Source organism: Halichoeres trimaculatus, unplaced genomic scaffold (assembly GCF_033239565.1).
Source record: "Halichoeres trimaculatus isolate MK-OKI-2021-1 unplaced genomic scaffold, fHalTri1.1 fHalTri1_scaffold_16, whole genome shotgun sequence".
Lineage (NCBI taxonomy): Eukaryota > Metazoa > Chordata > Actinopteri > Labriformes > Labridae > Halichoeres > Halichoeres trimaculatus.
The window spans coordinates 12,289,669-12,315,294 of record NW_027437194.1 but is presented as its reverse complement, the minus strand read 5'-3'; the positions used below and the strand labels follow the sequence as shown (position 1 = coordinate 12,315,294).

The window sequence follows — 25,626 nt, the reverse complement described above, 5'->3', positions numbered from 1 at the left end:
AGAGAACTGCTGGGCTGTGCCCGCCTGCTGCTGCTGCTGCAACACGAGCTGTAATGTTCCCACGGTCTGTCGAGGGTGTCGCTGTTATCTGCTGCTGGATCTGTCTGATGTAAGTTGATCAAGTTGCCCCCAAAGTAGGACGAAGCTGGGTGGGATATAAAGTAGCAACTCATTGGCACTAGTGTGTGTACATTGATTGTTTTCTGTCAGGAATTTTTCAGGTCGTGTTCAGGCGTAAGGGGGATACATTAAATCACAATCAGTATTGAAAAGATAGATTGCATGACAGTGCATCAAAAAGTGAGACCAAAATATTGAGAACTCCCACTACTACCTGGCTGCAGTAAACCTCATTCAGTTTACCCTTTTATGTAAAAAATGGGACATTGGTTAGAAATTAAAAATCAAAATATTCATAAAAATATGTAAATGTGTTTTTTACCCCAAATGTTATTTTGTATCTACAAAGGTTCTAAAAATAGCTTCAAAATTAAAAAAAAAAAAATGTAAAAAAATGAGTAAGCAATTTATTATATAAACAACAATTAAACTGTTATAGGCTGAAAATCATCAGATCAAAAGTTTAAGACCACAACCTTTAAAAGCTAAAATTTGCACAAAAATGTGGATCCAATGTCATTCTCTGTCAGGTATTCGCTCTGTCATTACCTCCTGATGGCAAAGGCTGAAAAGCTTTCTCTCTTTGAACATGGTCAGATTGCTGAGCTGCATAAGCACGGCCTCTAACAAAATGCCATCACTGCTGAGGCTGGATGCAGTAAGACAGTCATTTTGGATTTCGTTAAAGACCCTGAGGGTTATTGGACAAAAAAATATAAGTGATGGACCTAGAATAATTTGACTGTCAGGATCTAACTAAGGCCAGTAACATCAGATGGCATATGTTAAGTCTGTTAATAGTCTTGTCTGCTCCAACACCAAAAAACTCACCTGTTTGGATTTCACAAGAGAAACATGGGACATTTCAAGGTGGAAGAAAGTTTTACTCTCTGAGGAGAAAAAGTGTGGGCTAAGATTTGTAATTCGCTTTCACTGAATTGCTTATTTGCTGCTCAAAGCATTCTGGGACATCCAGCAATACATACCAAGCTGGAGCCTGTTACTAAGGTATTTTGGCTGCTTTTTTGTACAGTGCCATGAAGCGGGGATGCATGAGTCACTCATTTTGAATTTCCTACACTAATCCTTAAAGTACAAACAAAAGAATTACGATACTTGATCAAACTTACTCGAGGCTACAACCGGCGCCCGAAGCATAGCTTGTTTACATTCCCTACAGCTGAAAGGAGGAGGGGGTTCGGAGCGCACTAGCGATAAATGTTCATATTTCTGAAGACTGAATGTTCTTAAAAAATATTTTATGCAGCGTACTCTTAAACTGTGGTATTACTTTTTGATTTTAGTTCTCGGAGGCAGAGAAAATAGCCTTTGAACTTGGTACGGTATTTCCCTGTTAGCGCCTATTTCCTCGTCACCATCGATTACAGTCTGTGTCTTACTGAGGGAGAGGAGACAACTTTCTACTGTATCTAATGTCCTTAGTGGTCCCATAGAGCTCATACAACCCCACTTCAAAAAAAACTGAACTATCCCTTTAAGGTCACTGAGATTTTCCATAAAGGTAAGCTAATATCTATGCATATTGCTCCAAAATTAACTTCTTCTGAATCTTTGGACTACCTATGTGTTCTGGTGCTTAAACTTTACTGAGGGTTTTCCTCAAACTACCTTGAAAGGTATTTTGAGGGGTAAAAAAAAATATATGCTTGGAGCATTAAAGGGATGCTGTTGTTAACTTTTGGTTTCACACAGGAAATAAAGCAAATATTCACAAATGAGATGAAACCAAACACAAGAGACAATTTGACATAGAATAAGAAATTAGAAAACATAAATGTTTTTTGTTTTTTTTAAGTGACCTGCAAAAAAATTCAACCAAACTTTATGACAGAGAGGGCCCTGCAGTGTATTTTCTTTAAGCACAGCCATGGGTAATGATCCCTAATATGAGATTTTCTGCTGTTTGCAGCTGCTTCAAAACAAATCAACAAAAAATAATGGATCCAAATTTGAGGGGTTCACCAGAAGAGCCAACAGCTGCCTGCAGCCATATGAGTAAAGAAGAGTGTCTTATCAAAATTCATTTTCACAGCATTCTCAGTCCCTGAAGAGCTTGTGCAGAGTAATCTAAAAGGGAGCCTCGCAAAACTTTGATGTCGTAATCCATGTCACAGCCTTTTTTCCATTATGTTCTGATGTTTTTCTCTCATTTCAGAATTCGTGCAGTATTTTGGTTTTATTCTTATGATTTTATTTGTAGGTTATGATGTTTTTATTCCTGATCTATCAGGTGTGTTTCTGTTTAAAGAGGGAGTATTGTGCCTTTTGGGGGTTTACACTGGCCCTCTGGTACCCCTATAGTAGCTTTACATGATAAAAATAAACAAATAATGATCAAATCCTTATTTTTCTTACACTTTTATTTTCATAAACCCTCTTCCCTCTGATTGGTCTGTTGGGGCAGAACCATGGGCAGACGGTGTTTGAGGCCCGCCCCTCTAACATGTCAGGAACTGGTAAGGAGCTCCTCATTTCAGCAAGTCATGTAAAGATCTCATATTATTTATAGAACAAACCTTTTTGAGCAGGTGCAGACAGATTCAGGGATTTCTACAACATATGAATATGAATATCTGGTATCTACTTTTTATCCACGTTTAAACACCCCTCTTTAAGGCCCTAGTACTCCATGGAAGAAGTGGCAACCCCTGGTGATAAATATAAATGAAGTAACTGAAGATAACAAAAACTGATTTTGAAAGTCGCAGCTTTGGAGAGTAAAACTATACTTTGTTGTAGATGGGACATTTTATTTAAAGATTAAGAAAGAATCATTTAATTTAACTAGTTTTATTAAGGAGAGACATTAAAACTTGAAATGAAAAGGAATGCTGAAAGGGACTCAATCTGCTAAATTTTTGTATGTGTGTGAAAATAACTCAAAGCTTGATCATTCCAGGCCTTTTTGGCACAAGGAGGTACAGTAACTATTCATAGCTGATACACAATGTACAGACAGGAGTGTGGAGCAGGGGGGCGGTGTTTGTGGGGCTCCTGGCACGATAATCCGGCCACATTTCTGTGTCATAAAAGGCCTGGTGGAGTAGATCAACAGGGCCTGTGTCTGAACAATGTTGTGCCCTGGTAACGCATTCTCACCTAAGTCACGTGCACCCTTCCGCTGGAGCAGCCGTTACCGTGACAACAATACGTGACGGAGGATGGTGATGGTGTGAAGTGGTATCCATGGCATCCAGGCTTTTTATTGCAGCCACATATTTTGATCCCACACAATCAAGCCTGCACGGTTCTGCAAAATACTGGCTTTGAACTTTTTAAGTGGAATTAGAAGCATGGGGGACACACTTTAAAGTCCAGAGCCAATCAAAAAGCTGTAAAATACAGAGTGCAGTTTGTAGAATCAGGTCGTTAGAGTGTATCTGAGGTAGATGTTACAATGCTTCTGGCGTTTATTTATGTCAATCAGCCTATATTACGTGAGAGTCTAATTCACTGCTGCTCTAGTTGCATGGACATCAATAATTTGTTGCCCCCTCACTCAACATTTATGGATGAAGGTATGTGTGTTCTGTATAGCATGCATTGAGCATAGACTGCACCCATTACTGGAATTAATGCACATCAATGTTTTATAACCACCCTTTAGAGAGGCATTTCCTATCATGCAGAAAATACATGGCCCCAATCCAAAATGCATGCTGCAGTTTCTTACTCATGAGACAGTCAGGCTTCATTTGTAGCTATCCATGCTCTGCACTGGCCTGCAGGTGACGCTTTCGAGCTGGAAGGCATGGACACCCTTTGGATTCATAGTTTCCTTGAGTAGGTTTTCTGCTTTTTCACAGGAATGTATTTTGTTTCCATTACTTTTTTCAGTTATTTCACCCTTTTAATGAAATCTGTAACTGGTGACACAGTTAATCAGGATCCTAATAAGGGACATCTGTTCATGTTTTTTAGCTCAACAACATAGTGCCTGGTGTCATAAACTGCAGCTACCAAAGTAGTGTGAAAGTTAGCATCCAGCTACTTCAAGAAATGTTAAAGATTTAATGATGCTCTGTATCTACAGTTTCCAAAACTTCACTTCCACATGTCCCTCACAACGAGAAGCTCACCTCTGATGGGGTTGGGTGAGGACATGACTGGTTTGGTGTCACTGGGTTTTTTTTTCTGTTGCTCCATGTAACTAATGTCTATTTATTCATTTCTACACCCCATGTATATTGTCATTGCAGGAACTGTTGGACAAGCATGGCACAGGCCTGGGAAAATAGCCTTGGAGCAGCCCAGAGACACAGCAGGAGCCCCTGGGCACTCAGCCCAGAGGCAGGATGGAGCAGAGACAAAGTGGCAGGAGTTGAGCCAGTTAGTTTCATTTGCTGTGATGGAAAAATAAGCCAGAAAATACCCACAGGTAGACACCTTGGAGGTAAGTGACCTGAGTTTATTTCCCTTTGGTTGTCAATAATTTAAGATAATCACTCAGCATCACTTTTAACACATGCAGGTTTAATTTACAGTTTCTCGGTTTTCTTACTTATTTGCATCTTGTTGATGTGTTACAATTGTTAACAAGTTGAAAAATAGTACCTGTAACAAAGTGTTGAAAAACTATTCACATAAAAGTTTTGAAACTACAACTTTTGTACCAGCAGGTGGTGCAAAAACACTGAGTGACAGACAGGTTCCTTCTGCAAAAAGTAAAAAAAAAAAAAAACAAGTTATCCATTCATGTTTTCTCATAGAATAATCTATGTTTCAAATGTGACCAAGTAAAATATAGTGCATTTAGATAATTATGATCACATACAGTTTAAATATTAAAATGAATTTCAAGTAGTTGTAACTATTTTTATTTATTTTATTTTTTTGCAATAACATGCATTTTAAGTATTTTGTTCATGATATTTTCACTCAGGCAGTGTTCAATCATAAGCCCCAGAGGATGGGTGGAGGGCCATTGGGGACGTAATCTTCTCCACACTCTGGAAGTGAGTCACATATCTTGGATAACATGTCACTACTATTATTAATAGATTTTAGTCCTGTAGTCAAGCCTGATAAACATGTGCAGAGACTTTACCAATTTCAGTGCTCTTCAATGAAAAGGAAATCCACAGTGTGTGTAATGTGTGGTGTTTTAGTTGTGACAAAGACATAAATCTATGTGTCCAACAAAGTGGCAGTAAGTGGATGCTAAATAAGATAAATTGAGTTATAGAGAGAAAGGTGAAAAAAAGATGTACTAAACCTGCACAAAGCATCAAGTCTGTTTAATATTAGCTATAGCTTTTCTTGCGAGTCTTCAAAGAATGTATGTCAGTCCTAATAGAAGACACCTGTGTCTGCTGTAAATGACCAGTGTGTTGTAAAAGCAACTAAATCCAACTGCTTAGTCTAGTTTTTGATGCAAACAAAGCAGGGTCCTTAAACTGAATCTTGATGCAAGCAATGATTTGTATGTGTGCTGCACATGTTAATTTTGGCAACCTTCAGTTCTTGTGTGAAGCTCTTTTTGTTTACAACAACACAGAAAACTAAATGACTTAAACAGAGAAAGAGTCTTTAGAGGTAAAGAATGCAGACACCTCCAAACCTAATTACAGCCAAATACACTGCCTCCAATGTTTATTTAATCCCTGTCTTTAGCCATCAATTGCATGGATGTTACCAGCACTTGAAAAGACTGTTCTTCAGAGTATCCTATAGAGAAAGTCTGCCGTCAGGCTTTCAGGAAACAATCAGAAGGGAATTTACCCCACATCTGCTCTGAAAGTTCATGGCACCTTATTAAAATGCAGAAAACTGAAGGCAGAGGACTGACCAGAGAGGAAGGTAAAAAAACAGAAGGGCAGAGACAGAAGGTCCAGCAGATGGATCACAAATGTGGACAAGAGAGCTCTGGTTAATACAAATTGTGTCCAGACTCCAGTATGCTAAATTCCACTTTCCTCCACGTTTGCAACAGTCATTCTGGCTGGAGTTTCCAGTTGTCAAAAGAGCATTTAAATTCATCCTAGAGTAAAACTGGTGTAACAATATGAGAGTAACTACAGGCTTTTGGTCAGAGCACATGTTGGAATACAGCTGAGTTTCCTACAAAGGAACAAACTGCCTTCAAGCTGTTCAAGGCTAAAACCACATCAGATACTGCAGATACTTTCAAAATGTTTGACTCTGCAGGTTTGTAAAGGTTTACATTGTCTGTGTATTCAGGCTCTGCTGAAATAGAGAGCCTCAGGATACCACTTTCAGATGGAGCACAACGATATTCCTTGGCATGCAAAGAAAACATACAGAGCATGAAAGATGTTGAAAATATGCTGAATACAGCTTAGAGTGAACATGCAACACACATGTGACTGATAAAAAGAGCCTTCACTCTGAAAGAGAGGCTTTACAACATTTGGTACCAGATTGTGCTGCAGGTGGTTAAATTCAATGCTCTTTGCTTGTGTATGGGGTTTGTGACGGAGGCATTTTTACATTAAAAACAGGGAAAGTTGAAAATGTCACTGCATACCTAAGAAACAAGGTTGAATCTGTCTGTGAGCTGCCCAAAGACGGTCCATCGTAAAAATAGCATGTGATCTGCAATGACACTTCTTGAAAGGATGAGGTCCTCACATAAGCATTTCCTAACTGGTTCATGGGAATTTGGAAGGATGGGCCTCAAACAACAATGGCTCTGCCTCCATAAGGCTTCCAGAGGGCTGGCCAATCAGAGAGAAGGGGGTTTGTGGAGCAGGAAGCCTTACAGAGACAGCAGCTGAAACAAAGCTTTTTAGACAGAGGCTGAAATAAGGATTTTCTAAAACACCAGTGAGATTAATATTTCCTGTGAATATGTGAAGCATGGTTACCAGAAGGACTGAAAAAAAGAACAATACGCCCTCTTTAATGCAATGTGTTACCTACCAATCAAAGTAAACTTGTAAAAACATTTCAGAAAGTAACAAGTGTGACTGCAGGAGCTTTGACTTGCTGAAAGGGACTTGTTAACATCAGAGGTCAACACTTCTGGTGGAAGAAAGCCTTTTGTGTCATTGCTGTAGAATAATGTGAAGCTCCTGTTGCTGATTTTGAGAATAATATCAGTTAAAGTTAATTTAAGAATAAATGATAGATGTATTGAATTAAGCTGTTATGGTTAAACTCATAAAGACTGTCATTTATTAAGATACTGGCTGTTGTGATGCAGTGTTTGTAAAGTAGCTAGCTAGTTTCCTACTAGCATGCTGTTTTTATTGGTTTTCTATAGCTAGTATTACCTCCGCCAAGGAGCTTGTTTTTGGGGGGAGTTTGGTCTGTTTGTTTTGTTTGTTTGTTTGTCTGTCTGTCTGCGAACAACATATCTCAAAAAGTAGCAAAGGGATCTAGATAAAATTTTCAGGAAATTTTCAAAACGGTAAAAGGAAGAAGTTATTCAATTTTGGAGGTGATCCAGATTACCGTCTGGATCCAGTACTTTGTAAAGGATTCTTTATCATTGTGAGATAGGGCCGTCTCACCATATGTGAGTATAACTCCACGATAAATGGTTGGATTTCTTTGCAAAACAATATAAGACAAGGCCACCATAATTTCTGACAGATGTATAAGTACGATCCAGATCTGGAAATATTCTGGATACTAAGATCCAGATAATGAAATATATAGGCTACTGGGTCATCATAATTTTCAACACTGTCAGGTAACAAATTATCGTACTATCCTGCAACTAACACCAAATTGTAGCAGACAGTCTGCTGAAAGGGAGAATAGCATTAGAGTAGGACTCAAGTGTTGCGTGACAATCACAATATGCTTGAGAGGTCTGTGCTCTCTGAGTGCTTTTCTAGTTCAAATAAAGTTTTATGTTTTAGGTTGACTTTCAAAACATTATTGTAATCTTATTATCAAGGAAGGCTTCATAATGTGACATTTTGCATAACTTGTCTAATTTTGGTGTGAGGGTAGTCTGGTTCTGGTGGTTCATCATAACTTTGCCCATAATGGAAAGTTAAGAGCTCTGCCCGCAGAATTATGTAATAATGTTGGGTTACTGTAGTGCCTGTAACCCAAAGCATGGTCCTGTTAGAGAAGAGTGGACCAGCTTAATAAAGGAGTGCTCTTGCTATACTTTAAGTATTGGCAGTGGGAAGGGGTGTGTTTCATCCATTTCATCATTTTGGACATGGTATCTGGACTCAGCAGAGTTTTTTGTGTGATAATGATGCCTTTGTAACTTTTCATTAACTCCTTTCTTTCCCTTCCCATGGACTCCACAACATCATTTAACTTTCCTTCTGAAAATGTCCTTTTCCATTTCCTCTTTACCAGTCCTTCCTCTTTTTCTTTCTTTCTACCCCCCTTTTCCTCCTTCCAGTGCTCCCACCATCCCATCACTCACCTTCTTCTCCTCCTCCCTCTTTCCCTCTCAGACTTCTTTTCTCCTCCCTGTTGTGCTGTCCAGACACACACACACTTCCCTGGTCTGCAGTGTGCTGCCGCTCTGAGAGCTGGAGAGACACTCAGGCAACACTTCAGAGAAATCTGCAGAGACAAACTTTGGGCAAAACTTTATTTTTCTTTCTCTAGCTGTGGATACAAACAGAAAATCTCTTTTTTGTATTTCCTCTGAGGATTAACTCACATCCGCAGAAAGCTGCAATGCTTCTCCTCTACCTCCTGACTTTTGCTGGTGAGTAGATTTGAGTTGTGGTGCCAGTGCTGGTGCATGATGGCATGTTACTGTTAATGTCAGTTGCCATGATTCATACTTACCATTCCCTCTCTCTTAATTTTTTTCTCCGTCTCTTAAAGCTGCCATCCAAGCACACAACCAACTGTTGCCAGGATCCTGCAACTTTGAGTCCAACACCTGCGGATACACGTCAGATGCAGACTTCACGAGCTGGACCCTGCACAAAGATGGTACTGGAAGTCTTTTTGGGATGCCACAGAGCGTCTTCAACTCTCTTTCTTTCAACGTAGGAGCTTGCACTAAATTTAGACTTTAATGTGGCTGTGTTTGAATCAGTAACATCTTTAGCTATGATGCTGCAGTTGTTTTGCTGCTGGTTCAGGGTGATACTATTGAAGCACAGTGGTTAGAAGAAGCCCATCTGGTCTGCATTGATTCCCACATCTTCAAACATCTGGAGTGAATGAAATAACAGATTTAGGTATTCTCACTGGGTTGGTACTGGAGCTGATACAGGCGAGTGCTGCACACACCCAAAACTAAATTATCTCAATCTCTACTTATCTAGAGTGATCAAAGACAATATTCAGGATTACATTTGGTTATTCACATTTCTGAATCAAATGTACTTTTTTGGAGAAATAATACATCTTAAACATTCTGATGTGTTTACACTGAGCTCTAGCTACGCCTACAGCCGGAGACATCTGTCTCATGTGTTGCACCAGCAGGATCCCATCACATTAGCAGTGACATGAATTGAAGCTGGCTTTCAGGGTCTGGGGTCATGTTAACGTCTCAAATCACTGCCATGTTGTTCTTTGACCCCGACAAAGCTCAACCTGAAATGAAGAGTTCTGCAAAAAAAACTAAATCTAGCCCATCAGGTTTGATAGATTTACAATGAATGATAGGCCAGATTTATGTAAAAGCAAATCAAACTTTAGGTACGACATGCATGTCAACACAACAAGACTTCCAAATAGTCAGCCATTCAAGTTGTTCTCACAGTGGCAGAGCATATAAGTGTGTATTGGCTTATAGATATTTTTAGAGCACATTACAATGAATACAATTTTAAAACTTGCTCTCAGTTTGATTTTAAAAAAATATATTACAGATTTACAGTTTTAACTCATCCATGTATCATCATCCAACTTGCTTTAAAAAGTTCTGCAGTCTGTCCTGCATTCAGGTGTTACTATCCCCGTGTGCCGTAAGCAACACAAACTCTTTGAACGGCAGCTGGCTCAGATCATTTAAGACTGACTCAGCATTTTTAAGAGTACTCAGTTAAAATATGATGCTCCAGTCATTCATTATTTAGCCCATCAGCCTGTTTATGCTTCTGAAATTAAAGGGGCTGTAAGGACTATCTGGAAATGCAAGGGTGTTTTGGAATTAAGACTCCATTTCCCATGAGCACTTGAAGACATGACTCTTGATAAGGCATGCATTTGTTTTGAAGCAAATGAAAGAACAGGTTTCTTTTTAAACACATTTTTTTTCTGGATATAAAGCAACAAGGCAATGTATCTATCAACTGTACAGTGGTGCATTTGCTTGAAATGTGACAACAAGCAAATTTTGTAAACATAATTTGTACCATAGTTTAGTAACCAGATTTATTTAGTGTTCCTCACAGCCCAGTGAGCCACATGTGGCTTTTCTATCCAATATATAGTTATGAGTAACGCTGTGTTGATAAATCTCAAATATTGATATACTGATGCCAAAGTTGGGGTCAGTATTGATCAATAAAGTGATAACATTAATACTTAAGTTTCATTTTCTCTTCTCTACATGTGCTCATATCTATCTATCTAGGGATAGATAGATAGATAGATAGATAGATAGATAGATAGATAGATAGATAGATAGATAGATAGATAGATAGATAGATAGATAGAAAGATAGATAGATAGATAGATAGATAGATAGATAGATAGATAGATAGATAGATAGATAGATAGATAGATAGATAGATAGATAGATAGATAGATAGATAGATAGATAGATAGAAAGAAATCTTGTTTTGAAAACTGGAAACGTATTGATTTTCATTGTATGTCATTTCATATATGTGTGAGAGGAAGTGTGTTTGTACGACCATCTGCGTGATGGGGCTCTTTGTAGTACCATGGCGATTTTTGTGGCTCTTGGTCTCTGACTGGTTGGCCACGCCTGACTCAAAAACTCTTCACAGGGACTTTAAGGAATCCATTAAACCAAAACAGACATAAAAACATCTTCTCAAAACCCGCATGAACATTTAAGCTTCACAGCTTACAATGAAAACACATGTTTTGATGGTATTTCCTGCAAACCGCATCAACAAGAGGCTTATGGGTCAGCTTTTTTTCCCCAATAATACCAAGATATTCAAACAAGTAAAATTGATATCTGTTGCTGTTATGGTGACACAGGCAGGGATAATTAACTTAGCTTAGCATGGAGACAGAATACAGGAGATGGTCTCTCTACTTTGACCAAAAGTAGTGATAGCAGTTACAAACAGCAGTGCTTGGTACAATTGAGAGTTTGTGCTGCAGCTCTGTCTTGTCATACAGTGGCTCCGTACAGAGACTTCCAGAGGATTTGGTTTCAAAGCCAGCTGGGCAGCACTCTCCCACAGAAACTGCTGAGCAAGGATTTATGTCCCTTCTTTGAACTAATGAGTTCATAAATGAGCTTTTGATGCGTTTGTGGATCTATTATATCCCTTATTTGAGTGTCTGTGCCTGGCAAAGTAAAATGTAGTGAAGAAAGCTGAAGATGCACAGCCAGAACTCATTATGTCATTTCAGTAATCAGCTGCCTTGTTAGAGAAGGAGCCAACAATTATAATTTGACGTCTTAAAGGCTTAACTGATGAGCAGGCTAAGCTTTAAACACAGGAAAAAATTGAACCAACTATTTGATTGACTGTGTAATTGCTGTGGAGTGATTAAGTGTTATGACCAGAGTTCAATTCAAAGGCATGCCAAAAGAGGAGTCGTCGTTTTTAGCATTGGGACTGATTTTCTGTCAATATCACTACGATAAAGGTGATACTTACACCACAACAACACAGTCTTTTAACTGTCAGGAGAAAGTCTGCATGGAGTAAGAAGAACAGATCCAGCCTTGTTCATCCACACATGCAGCGAGCCCCAACAATGTCAGATCACTCTTGACTCTGTTGAACCAAAAAGAAAAAACACATTTATAGTTTTTTTCCCCTTGCCTTGAAAGTCCGGAAATTGCTCTGTTATTGCAAACCATCCAGCTGTCAGTCTTTCCTCTGGGATACTCCAACTACCCTGTCTTTCCCTGCTTCCATCCTTGTTGCTATTGCCACCGGCTTGTTTGAAAACCTCAGTGTGGTGAGGTGCTGTAATGGTGTGCTCGGTTATTCCTCATTTATTCTCCACTCTCAGTCTCTGCACAGCTGAGGCTGCACTAGGAGTGAAGTCATGTCCAATGCATGAAGCATTTTTATGTACTTCATTTCTGAGTCCAAATCAGGCATTAAAGCTGATTAGATCAAGGAAAAATGTATCGGTAACACCATGATTATGATAAATTAGGTTTATATTGAATATATTAATTCAAACACTTGGAAACAGTTGTACTTTCTTGGCAAGAAGTAGAACAACATCTTGATTTGACTGATTGGATGCTTGAATGAGCTCATTTCTTGTGTGCTATTTTGGATACACATGTGTGTTGTCCAAAAGGAGCCTCAGGGCAGCACCGATTTCCACAGGGACAAATAATTAATGACAAACCATGAAGGAGAGCCTGAAAACCCCCGGAGCAGAGAAGAAGAAGAGTTGCTGTCATGGCTTGAGTTGAATAACAGCTGAATTATGCTGTATCTCCTGAGTTTTGTTGCTTTGTTCCAAATAATTGTTTCATGAGTAAGAGGATCATTCCTTAATAAACACGTCTCCCTTGCTTTATTTTTTTTTCACCAAAAAGAGAAACTCTTAGTGTTTTCAGGAATTTTGGGGAAAAATGTCTATTCTAAAAATTTCTAAATCCTTTTAACCCTCAAAGAAACAGAAATTCCCATCAGCTTTGGGTCTGATTATATGAACCGAGTTACTTTTGGTGTGTTTAAACTGCAGTGTCAGTGAAGGCTGATAAACTTTAAAACTGACTTTTTTAACACATTCCAAGGAAAATATTTAATATCAGGGATTTTACTGACTGTTAAATGACACCAGGATTTTTTTTTTAGTCAGAGGCAACAGATACTTCTTGTCCACAGGGGGCACCAGACTCCATACTTTCATTTAGTAAATACAAAGGGTTAAGAAACAAATAATTCAATTGTTTTATCAGCTGCTATAGAAGCAAACGTGTACTGCCAATTGATACCCCACCTGGGTTTTTTAATAGTTCTCTCATCAGAACTTTATCATGAATTTGATCCAGCCTACAACCAAAGACTACCACACTGAGAATTTATGTGATTTGTTAATGGTTAGTAAATGGTACAGTTCTTCTTGCACCATCAAAGGCGACTTTAGCCCTTTGAGCCCTGGCCTCTCATTTTGGGATTTCTGTCAGAAAAAAAATTAGATACCCAAATTTAAAAGAGGATATCTCTGCATCTACACGGTCTGTTTAAATCATGCTGGTGTCATAATAAAGAGAACACCTGTAAAATTTGTTCAAAGGTGTCAGTATCTATGTTGCTGGCAATAACTCAAATGAACAGAAAGTTTAGTTGAAGTATGACTTGTTTGTAGTTTAGTTTTTTCATCTTTAATCTGATTTCCAATATGACTTTATCTATACCTGATAATTGCTTTTTATGCCTTTTTGTTCAGTTACTTCAAAGTCTCCCAACTGGGAAACCTTGGAGTTTGGAGGGTTAAGATCATTGATAATTGATCAGATAATTGAAATCCATCTGAGAGAAAAATAAATTTTTCAAACCCAAATCTTTCATCTAAATTCTCTTAAATGTTGTCATCCACCAAATATAGCAAAAAAAAAAAAAAAGATCGTCAAGTGCTTACCTTAGCTATGTTATCAGGTGTACACACAAAGTTGTGTGTTGATCACTCTTCTTTCTATTTTATTGGCTGCAGAACTAAACTGATCTTCTGTTACAGTTAAAGAAGTTTAAGCGGTGAAACTTGTTAGCATGCTAACAATAAATATATGCCGTAAAAGTGACACAGTGGGTTCAAAGAATTCATTATCAGTCATGTGGAAGTCTTACAGCAGTAAGAAACTCTCTTCTTTTGCATTTGACCACTGAGATCATGAGTACTGAACAGCACTGTTCTGACACATGTGCATGATCTGTCCATTTCAAAGTCACATCTGCTCCACCCATTGAATGAGTCTTTTAACCACTGTTAAAAGTACATGAATCAGCTTGCATTGACTACATGTTGAGAACGGCCAACAACACTGCTGCAGACTGGAACTGACCCATGAAGAGTTAAAACAACTTTCACCATCAAACAGAAGGATACAATATGTACAGACTGTAGCATTCCTTACGCCCTGTCTATATGTGTCTGAACTTTAGATACCTAAAAACGGAGCCTAATAACTCAAAGAGTGTCTTTCAGAGAAGTCTTTGCTTACAAAACACACTGATTGGCCACTTCAATTAACAAGACTTTGATATATAACCTCTTCTTGGACCCTGATATTTCTTTCTAAACCCCTCATACCTTTTTTTGTTTTTAGGCCATTTTGTTGCCGTGGATGCAGCCACGACAGATGTCCAGGTTGATGAGATGAGTGCAGATGCTGTACCACAAAGAGACTCTACTGGGGTCCTGCTGAGCCCGGCTCTAGAGCAGGGCGAGTGGAGCTGCCTGAGGCTCGTCTATCAGATCACTGGGTCGGGAAGCCTCTCCGTCCTTCAGCGCATGGAGGGAAAGAGCTTCGACAAGCCGCTGTGGAGCAACCAGGAGCCTTCTGACAGCTGGGTCATCTCAAGCATGGACCTGCAGAACAACACTGAACCTTACAGGGTAAAGTGCCTCTGATAATCCTTGTTTGTTTTTATGGCTATGAACAACTTCATTTCTATCGTGACACAAATAAGTACAAGTACAAGTAATGTTTATTTTGGGGAGAAGTTTGCAAAAAGTTCAATTGAAACTTTATACATGAGAAACCACAGGACCAACCTTCCTCAGAATAAAAATCAGCATAAAACTCCTATATTTGATGCTTCTGTTGAGAAGAGGACAGATATAGGTTGACAAAACATGCAGGCATTCACTGAGGCCAGTTTAAGGTGTGGGGGGAAAAACTCACACACATACCCGCACACATTGTCTAAACACTGTGGGAACAGTGCAGCCCATGTTTATATTAAATGCAGAGGCAGAGCTGAGTCTGACAAGGTCGAGACCTACATAATGGAAAGTGGGGTCTGTACCATGTGTGGGCTCCTTCACGCATAAACAGAGCCTATTTCAGTCCAGGGATTGAACCTCAAAGACTGATAAATGCTTCTGTTAACTTTACTCTTACCTAACACAAACATAGCACCTTCTGTCCTGGTTTACAGCGACCAGCTTTCATCAGTCCTATCAACAAAAATGATTCATACTTGAGAAACAAGTTTGATATTTTTCAAGACTAGGACAAGATCTTTACCAATCCATGTTTTATCTACAAAGCTTGTTGTTAGAGGGTAGTTTGGTGCTGATGTACTGTGCATTTGTTTAGGCAGCTATTTCTTTGGTGTGATGAGCTCGGCTGGATGTTTCCCCTTGCTTCTAGTCTTTATGCTGACCACACTGTGAATCCAGCAACAGCATCAAGTGGTGTTAATGTAGTGTGTAGGCTTATCCTCTTTTCCATTCCTCGTAAAACCACACAGCGTTTCATACTTTTTTTTCACTCTAAAGCTTTAAACGCTCCCTTTCAGGCATCGAGAGAAAAGGCAAGACAGAAAAAGCAAGATAGAAAATGTGGCTTATCATCAGGGGCCAGTTGTTCAAAGAATTTAATACGGATCAAAATGATCAGGATTTGGAAATCCTATTTTTTGCTATCCACAATCAGGTAATCCATCTCAGTTTTTCAAAGCAACATTGGATTGGCTCACCCTGATCTGGATACACAGTTTTTAAGATTTCCAAATCCGGATGAACAGTGCTCTAAATGGGACAACATATCGTAATGTGGGCTACCAGCTCTGTAAAGAACAACAGGTAGAAGAGCCAACATGGGGTCATTGTAGGTGTTTTTTCATTTTGAGAAAAAACAAAAGTTACATAAACATCCACTTCTATTTTTAACTTATTTTATGAACCCTTATCTGAGCCACAACAAATAAATAGCAAATATACATCTTAAAAGTTGTTCTCAGTTCCTCTTTGTTTTTTACTTTACCATACTGAAAGGCTTAATTGGTAGCCTAAGTTAACCTTATCTACTTTATCACTGTAATGGTTAAACAAGTCAAGTGCCAAATACAAATAAAAGTATCAACAGTAAATTGTAAAAAACTTTTGTATTATTTGACCAAATTTCAAGTTTTGAACAACACAAACTCAAGGTTTGATTCGGATTAAAATTAGGATTGGATTACCTGATCTTATCTGATTTTGAAATCCTCCTTTCCCTTTTGAACAACCCATTTTCAGAATTTAATCCAACCCGATAACCAAAATCTGATTGGATTACCTTCGAACAACTGGCCCAAAGGGTTAGACCAAAAACACAAATCCTAACGAAAGTTGATGCTGCTGTCGTCTTTCCTGGACTTGGATTTAAACATGCAACTATTTCATCCTTTAAAGAACAGTTCATGACATCATCATGCTGAACTCTTCATGTGAGTGCTCTGACCTCATGATTTAACAATGAACCCCTTCTCTTCCTGCGTGTCATGTCTTCCTCTGTCAGCCATTTTAAATGAAGCTCGTGCTCACCAGAGCTTTTAAAGAAATCAAATTTCTGTGCATTACATGTGCGCTCTCTCTGTGACCCTGTGTACATTCAGTCATGTTTCATGATGTCATGCCCTATCGAGCCATATTGGATTACAGGGTTGAACTGAACATGTGTTTATGATTAGGTTGTTATCGAAGGTAAACCTGGAGGGAGCCCTGGGAGCAGCGTGGCCGTCTTTGAGATCCACATAAGCCCAGGATACTGCCTGGGTTGGTGATTTCACATCTACATCACACAAGAATTAAGACACATACAATTCATTGATTAACACCATCTGTGTATTGTTTGAAAGTTTACGTTACAAAAGCATGAGCGCCTTTTTAAGAAACACTCCCACTTCAGTACAGTGATGTTAATGCTTCTCTTTCGAATTTTGTCTTTTCTTCTTGAATTTCTCTGTGTGTAGATTGTGATTTTGAGGAGTCTCACCTGTGTGGATACAGTAATCAGTGGAATGCTAATGTCAACTGGTTTGTGGGAGGTGGAGGTGCTCAGCTTCTTCACAATGACATGTTAGATGACCACACGTACAACAATAAGACGGGTGAGTGATGCCGCTGTATGGTTCATATAACTGTGATCAAAATTTGTTATTGATTTTTTTTTATCTAATGAGAAAATCCTATTCCTTTTTAAAAATACTACATCTATCAATGCACAAACACCTTTTCAGGTACCTTCATGTACGTTGACTCCGTTTACGCCAAAACCTTCAAGGAAGTGGCGAAGCTGGTGTCTCCCATGACGATGGTTCCCATGTCGGGCTGCCTCAGCTTTCAGTACCAGCGGAGTGAGGAGAGAGGGAACCTGTTCTCAGTGTACACAAGGGACAGACTGGGTCAGTACCAGGAACTGTGGAAAGCTGGGACTGAGAACCAGAGTGAGTGGAGCGGGACATCGGGAGAATGGATACCTGTGCAGGTGGACCTGAAGGCACCATATTCTATACAGGTCAGTGTTAATGCAACTTTGAGCTTCATTTAGAGAGAATCTTAAGGCTGTATACATAGATAGATTAAAGTTAACTCAATAGTTGTGATCACAAATGTACAAGACTCACCAAAAAATGGCTAAGTGTTCTTTTAGAGCTGCAAATGTGGACACAATCAGCAGAAATCTTCACCCTGCCTCTATGATTCAAAGTTTACCAATGCAACATGCAGTATTTGAGTTTATTCACTGGAAGCAAATGGGTGCAGATGATCTGTATCACACCACTCAGACAAAGCATCAAATTTGGAGAAGATCTAGAGCTTAGATAAGGAAGGATAAAAAATAGTAGAATATTGGCTAATTTCTTCAAATTTCCCATTACTTTTGGGCAATAACAGTTTTTAAAAATTACCTCTGATACATCATTAAAAAGAAAAGTGGAAAAACTTTCAGAGACTATGAACATAAATCTACAGAATGACCTAAGAAGAGAGTTAAGGAGGCCAGTTTGTGATACTTGGAAGTTTTTTATTAAGTTTCCTTTACTCTAAATAATTCTTTTTGCACATTAACTATTTCAAAATGTGATTTATCTGTACTCTTCTACATTCAAACCGACCTTGTTAGGCTCAAAGTCTGTAAAATATGCAGACAACGGTTGTTAATTGCAGCACGTTAAATTGCAATCTATAATCTTTGTGTGAGTGTGCATCTTGCATGCACATGACTGCATGTAGTTTTGTTAATGAGCATCTGCCCATCTCTTCAGGTGGTCTTTGAAGTGTCCTTTAACAGCCCAAGAGGCGGACGTGTTGCAGTTGATGACTTTTCCTTTTCCCCAGAGTTTTGTAGCACAGACTCCGGTAAGAGCTGCTGTGTTACTCACTAATAGGTCATTTCATGCAAAAAAATTGTCATATCAATGTTTGATTGTGTTATTTAAAATGTACATAAATGTAACAAATATAATGTCAAGTCTATCCTGAATCTATCACTGGAGTTAGACCCATGGGATCACCCACAAGGTTTAATCCCTAACCATGAATACGCTTCCTACATATCGTTGCAATATGGCTCCTTGGCTTTGGTGTTCCTTTGTACTGCTGAAACTAAAATTTTGAGGAAGATCTGATCAGTCCAGCAATAATGACACATTTGATTTAAATTAATTGAGTTGTTTTAAAGGAAGGCTGTAGAAGGTCATATTGCAGTTATGAAGCCTGAAAGTGATAAAGGCATGGAAGATTGATGTAATGTTCCAGAGTGAGATTGGAGTCAAAAATGATAGTGAGGTTGTGGATATGTAAGGACAAGGGGGATATGTATTATCAATAGAAAGATTAAAGTTGTTAGTTGTGGTGAGAGATTTAGGGCTAATGATTAAGAGGTCAGAAAGGGGTTTTGTTTGCATCCAGGATTTGATTCTGGTCAGGGAGTTGGTCAGGGTGGAGAGGGTTGGATCAGTAATGGATATGAAATATAAATTATTTTGTTTGGAATATAAATATTCCAAAAAAATGTGTGTGGATCTTGTAGATAAATTTTTGGTAATTACACCAGGACCATTTCAGGGTCCATTTGTCGACGTCAACTAGCTGATCCCATGTATTTTTCCCCACAGAGCCGACCTTTGACCCCTCCATCGCAAACTGTGACTTTGAGTCAGGTTTCTGTCGGTACACACAGGACCAGGGGACAGGGTCCTGGAGGAGAGTGTCTGTGAAGCCAAACATATTCAGGAATGGAGACCATACGACGGGAGCAGGTGGGTGAAAACCACAGGCATGAACATTTCCGATTAGTGTTGCTCCGATACCAATCAGTGGTATCAGTTATTGGTGTAACGGTGCCCCTCAAGGCTTGATCGGTAACTTGGGAAGACAATTCATGGTGCCGATCCAAGCAAGCAGCTTTATGTCTTTTTTTTTTTTTTTTTTGATGTACTGGCTTTCTTTTTAGCTGCATTACCAGTCAACACGGTAAAAAAGTTTACATTTAAAAAGAACTTGTGTACATTCTGAAGGATTCTTTTTGATGGTAGACATTCAAATATTTCATAGTTTAAATAAATAGTTTATAGTTCAAATAAATATCGATACCGATTGGTATCAGTATCGGTTGATACCAAAGCCCAGGTATCGTATCGGTATTGGAACCAGAAAAGTTGGATTGGTGCATCCTTATTTCTGATATCTAGACTTGCATTAGAGGAAAACTGCTACTTTTACTTCTCAAAGTCAGTTCATAGGTTTAGTGATTGCACCTGCCGATGCCTTGTGCTGCTGCAGCAGTAGCTGTGTGAACTAGGACAAGTATTGACTTTTTAGTGGATAAGAGCTGAGACCAAAAGCCCAACAGGAAACAGCTTCATGCACAGCAGGAGCACCAAACACACACACGCATAATGCTGTTCTGCCATGCTAGCTCTGACACTACATATTGCCTGCCTCCATGCTCCAGTCCTGTAAGGGGACTGGTGTGTTCATTTAAAAAGTAAAGCTTTATGAAGTCTGACATTAAACGTAAGTAGTGGGTATTGTAAGGAAGATAGTTTTGGGTTATGATAACTGTCTCCTCCTTCCAGGTTCTTTCCTGTTGGCTCACTCCCGGCTGAACCCTCGCTCTGATTACATCAACCGCCTAATCAGTCCGACTCTTCCCGGGAACACAAAATTCTGCCTGAGATTCTACTACTCTCTGAGAGGTGAACAGCACCTGATATTTCTCTGAATATGTTGTGTTGTTTGTGACTGTCCATGTAAATCCTCTGCTGTGATTCACCAACTAGGAATAACTCTGCCAATGGCAGGTTTCAACCAGACGGGCCAAGCACTCACTGTTTATCTGCAGCCGCTGCAGCAGAGCAGCAGCCAGGAGAAGATCTGGACTCAAGGAGAGAAATCCAGAGGAATCTGGATCGGGACGGATGTCACTTTCCAGACGTCACAGCCTGCCAAGGTGAGAGGAGAGGAAATGGAAATTTCACAAAAATAGAGAATGAAAAAAACTGGAACTCATAAACAGGGAATATAAACAAGAGTGAAGAGGAGCTGGAAAGTAGGGATGGTGCTAAATTATTAATAAAATGAGGAAGGAAGAGATAAATTAATAAGTATGATACAGCAGAAACCTTACAATTAAGCAAGGCAAATGACAGGAAAGGGGGACAAAGAGGTGTCAAGAAAAGTAAACTTCAGCAAAAAAGTTTGTGGCCACATACAACCAGTGAAGCACCTTGGTATAAAGTAAAAGCTCAGAGGACACTTACTTTTTTTCCTGTTTCTTCCTCACAGTTTTATATTACAAGTTGTCATGACAGGTAAATGATGAAGTGCTTGGCATCAAAGCATGCTGTGTTAGCATGCTCATATTGCTCCAAGGAGCTAGTATTGGACTGAATACAAATCTGTCTCAATGAGCCTCTGTACAGTCCTGTCACACAGTAATGTGCCTGTGGGAAACCATATGCCAACATGCTCATAGTTAGAGTGTTAACATGCTCAAGATTAACAGGTAAAATTTTAGAAAAATAAAACAATGTGGAGGACAAATCAACAGTCAGCTGAAGGGTATAAGAAATAGATTAATATGACCATAACCCAGGCAGGGTTTGAATGAGAAGTTTATCCATTCAGGAGAAACCAAAACATTGGGGAACTGAAGTATTTAGAGAACAAACAAATCAATAAAAAACAAAGTTTAGAAAATAATAAATAAAAGAGGGAAGACAGGAAGAAGAAAATTCAAACACAGCAGGTCAGGAACAGGGACAAACATGCTGAAGTTATTTAGTAAGTAGAGAACAGATGACATTATGTCAGGATGTCCTTTTGTTCCTCATTTTACACACTGATCCACTTAAAACCATGCTGCATTTCATTCATCATTTCCCTCAGAGTGACACACAAATAACAAAGCAGAACAGAGCAGAACAGTGAAAGACAGACACAACAAAAAGGTTGTGGTCTCTGTTTCCTATTCAGGCCTGATCTGCTGATGATCAATAGTTGTAAGCGTTCTTCTGGGACGTTAGAGCTCGTGATAAAGACCTCTCTGCTCACGTTTTCTGTTCAGGTGGTCTTTGTCAGCACCTGCAGAAGCTTCTGGGACTGTGGCTCCGTGGCTTTGGATGACATCAGTGTTAACCTCGGGGACTGCGAGCTAACAGCAGGTAAAAATTAACAATATAAATGAATATGTAAAAATCCCTGAAACAAGAATGGGAGTTTTCATTTATCTGTAAAACTTAAGAGAAATTAAAACAATAGCTTAATGTGAAAATATGACACCACACAAACCTGACCCTCAAGAGATTCAAGGTGTCAAAGGTCAAAAGAAACAGATCTCAATAAATAATTGATCATAACTGCACACTTTCTTATACTTGAATATCTAAAGGATGAAAATATATTTTTTTAAACTGCATTTTGAACCAAAATGTCAGAAGTTATTGGAATTGCAAGACCATGATGCCAAAGAAAAAATGTCCAGGATTGAGTGTATTCTGCACCTTGCCTAGTTTCCAAAAGCATTTAACAGGAAAGTGGTTATTATGGTGGTAATTATTCAGGCTCTCTGTATATTTGATTTAGTAGGGGACCTTAACGTTCATTGTCATATTATTGCATGTTTCATGATCAGATATACTCAATTTTTTTGGAGACTGTCTTCAAATATGGTTCAGTAACTACAAATCATAATTTTTCAACTCTTTAATATGGGATTATTATTGAAATCTGAAACCAGCACACCATTAGCAGACAGGAAATCAGAAGTTTAGACATTTCTACTAAAGTGGAATTAAGAAAATGTCTGAATTTAATCACTTTTTGGACCTCTGTTTAGCTCTTTAGCTCCAGGTCTGACAGGTCTGATGTTTTAGAAAAAGCATAACCACTGTGTGTGAGTAGGAAGTCGGGACAACCTCATATCAAGAGCCCAGTCCTCATCAAAAGCTTTAGATACTGTTTCAGCTACTGTATCTTTACGAGTCACAGAGCTGATTCTATATTACCACTTAAAGATGTAGAAACAGAGTCGTGGTAAACCTTGCGACTGCCCTGTTGATGGACTTGACTTGAAAAAAATGGTTCACCCACCCACACTGAACTGTTCTTTGTTCAGCTGCAGGTTCTTTGACATCGTCTCTCCCGGGACACTGTGACTTTGAAGCCGGTCTGTGTGGTTACACTCAGGACAAGCACAGTGATGATGCTGACTGGGAATGGAGGAGAGGACCCACCCCGACTTCATACACTGGGCCAAGAGGAGACCACACTCTGGGACTGGGTGAGGATTACTTTCACCGTCTGGACACCAAAAGTTTGGTTTTCAACAGCTCCAGGCTTTACCATAAACAGACATGCACAAAAATACACCACACATTTAAAAGATGCTTCTTTTAAAGCTATAACCCCGTCTTCCAACTGTCAGGATACTACCTGTACTTGGAGGCGTCACCCTTGCTGCCAGGTCAGGGTGTGCGGCTGCTGTCCTCCCTCCTAAGGGGCTCCAGAGGGCCTCAGTGTCTGCGCTTCTTCTACCACATGTATGGCTCCGGCACCGGCCAGCTCAACGTTCGCCTCAACAAAGGTGGAGAAGACGTGTTGCTGTGGCAGCGCAGCGGGGAGCAGAGTGTCGCCTGGCTGAGAGCGACTATGGAGTACCAGTGTGACAGCCAGCACGCGGTGAGAGGAAAAAGCATCTGACAGTTGTTCGATCAGGAAGACAATCATGGCATGAGTTTTACCCAGAGAGAATAACTTATGTAGGGCTCTGCAGCTATTCTTGACCATTTTTTGACCATGAATTGGTCTGATCTACAAAATATCACTGGCTGTGTGACAAATGTTCATCATTTGGGTGCAGACAAAACAATGTTGGGTTTGTCCCAATAACAGAGCTACACCTACTTTATGATGGCCAATAAAAATCCCTGCTTATACGAGCCTTTAAACATAATGTTTCACTGTTACTTAACTTTTATCTGAATGATTGCCCAGATGATCTAATGACCTATTACCTAAGAGAATATCTATTACATAATCTTGAAATATTGTTACTTTTTCCAGCTAAGATTTAATTTGTAAACAAACAAAAACAGTGTTTCCAAGCAAGTCTTTCTCAGTTTTAAGGTTTTTCTTTTCCTGACTCATTTCTCTGAGTTATAAGAAGACAGATAGGGGGTGCTTGTATGGGCTAAATACCATATGAGAAACCATGAGAAACAGGTTTATAAATAATAATAATAATAATAATAATAATAATAATAATAATAATAATAATAATAATAATAATAATAATAATAATAATAATAATGATAATGATAATGATAATAATAATAATAATAATAATAATAATAATACATTTTATTTATAGAGCACTTTTTGAAAACTCAGATGCTTTACAAAGAAAAGGAAAAAGTTATAAACAGATACAAATATACAAAATAATGAAATAACAGTAAAATACATGCATAGAAAAGAAAAAAAAAAGCCAAAAACAGTTAAAAGGTGCATGGAAAAAGCAAATTCAGGACTGAGATATGTTAGTTTAAGTTAAGGGCTGTGCAGAGTAGGTAAGTTTTAAGTTTAGTCTTGAAGGCAGTAGGGTCAGCAGTGTCATAGATGTGTTGAGGGAGTGAGTTCCAAAGGGAGAGGGCAGCAACAAAAAAGTATGAATAAGTATGATAATACGTGAGGAGTTTTTCACAGGTCTTTATAGGAAACAGTTCATCAATGCCTCCACATTGCTTAACAGTGTTGTGTTATCTTAGTTCCTGTGTTGTTGTCACTGTTTCAGATTGTGTTTGAGGCCATTCGGGGTTCTTCAGTCAGGAGCGACATCGCCATCGATGACATTATCTTAGAATGTGGACCTTGCCCAGGTAAATAAGCTCTTTCAAGTGTTTTTTCATAGAATAAACATTTAACTTATACCCATCTCAACGAATATCTAACACACCCTGAACTATCTATGTATTCCCTGTCATCTCTCCACTTGCTCTTCTATCTGTTTCCTCTCCCTCCATTATTGGGGCAGGGAAATGGGAGTGTTCATCCAAACCCCTGCAGAGGGGTTTCTCACCTTGGCTCTGACTTCCCTGTCCTCTCTCTAACATCACTCTACAGACTCCTCTTTTTAGCTTAATCACAGTGTCTTAATTTCCCATTCTGAGTTTTAACATTTTCAGTCCTTGCAGACTTGTGCACTCGGTCACTTTCAAGGTGATCTCAATTAAGTCTGTAAGAGCTCAGGACTCAGGGTTTAGGGGGCATTGAGAATCAGCCTTTGGCTTTAATTTTACATCTCTTTTTCCTTCATGCAAATAAGTGTGTAAGGGGAAGTAGAGTGTGCAGTCTTACCAAGTGTGATGAGTGTTAGCCTAAGCATTTTACTTTTTAGTATCTGTGGTAGGAGGTGAAAGCTAGCAAACAAAATTGACAAAATGTTATGATTGATCAAAAAACAGTACTGAACAGACGCAGCTTCATGTTATTTTTTCTAATTCCTCTGCAGAAATGGAGATCAAGGCCACAGTGGGAACCTCCAATGAAATAGAGTAGAAGAAAAAGAAACAACCAGCTGCATAGGATGCATGAACCCCGTATTTTTGCACATGACAGACTCCAGACTCTTACATGCAAACAGGACCAGGTCTGGATGTGGGTAAAATTAAACCTGTCAAATAGATCGATTTTCATGGAGTAACACATATCATTTGTGTCATAGTCAGCATTACCTTCTGCCGTGTAGTAACAGAGGGTGTGTTAAACTGTGTTTCTTCCACCTAATATGCATTAGATTAATGCCCATTGCTCAAATAAATCCAGAAAGTTGAAACACGTCTGTTTGTTTTCATTTTGTATGTGTGTGTGTGTGTGTTTGCCTTTATGAAGCCAGAAGTGACAATAGTCAGATGACAGGTGATGATTGGTACAGTGCAGCTGCTATCCTGATTGGTAGTTGACTGCTCC

General features: G+C 39.0%; 1 protein-coding gene across 3 annotated transcripts; it reads left to right on the top strand.

Annotated features, from left to right (window-relative positions):
• The first annotated feature begins 2 nt into the window (after positions 1-2).
• LOC141805145 (MAM domain-containing protein 2-like) lies at positions 3-25,480 on the top strand. 3 transcript variants are annotated; one of them, XM_074689911.1, is made up of 18 exons: positions 3-109; positions 4,341-4,534; positions 5,024-5,096; positions 8,730-8,788; positions 8,911-9,021; positions 14,489-14,778; positions 16,842-16,926; positions 17,124-17,261; positions 17,391-17,668; positions 18,420-18,513; positions 19,272-19,415; positions 20,235-20,354; positions 20,460-20,608; positions 21,725-21,821; positions 22,775-22,939; positions 23,084-23,337; positions 24,452-24,536; positions 25,169-25,480. In XM_074689911.1, exons 4-18 carry the CDS (start codon positions 8,758-8,760, stop codon positions 25,213-25,215), a joined length of 2,088 nt encoding a protein of 695 aa, XP_074546012.1. In that variant the 5' UTR covers positions 3-109; positions 4,341-4,534; positions 5,024-5,096; positions 8,730-8,757; the 3' UTR covers positions 25,216-25,480. The 3 variants fall into 3 exon arrangements, with proteins under 3 accessions (XP_074546012.1, XP_074546010.1, XP_074546011.1); XM_074689909.1 differs by having other exon boundaries at positions 20,439-20,608; XM_074689910.1 differs by lacking the exons at positions 3-109; positions 4,341-4,534; positions 5,024-5,096 and having other exon boundaries at positions 7,320-8,788; positions 20,439-20,608.
• Positions 25,481-25,626: the final 146 nt, after the last annotated feature.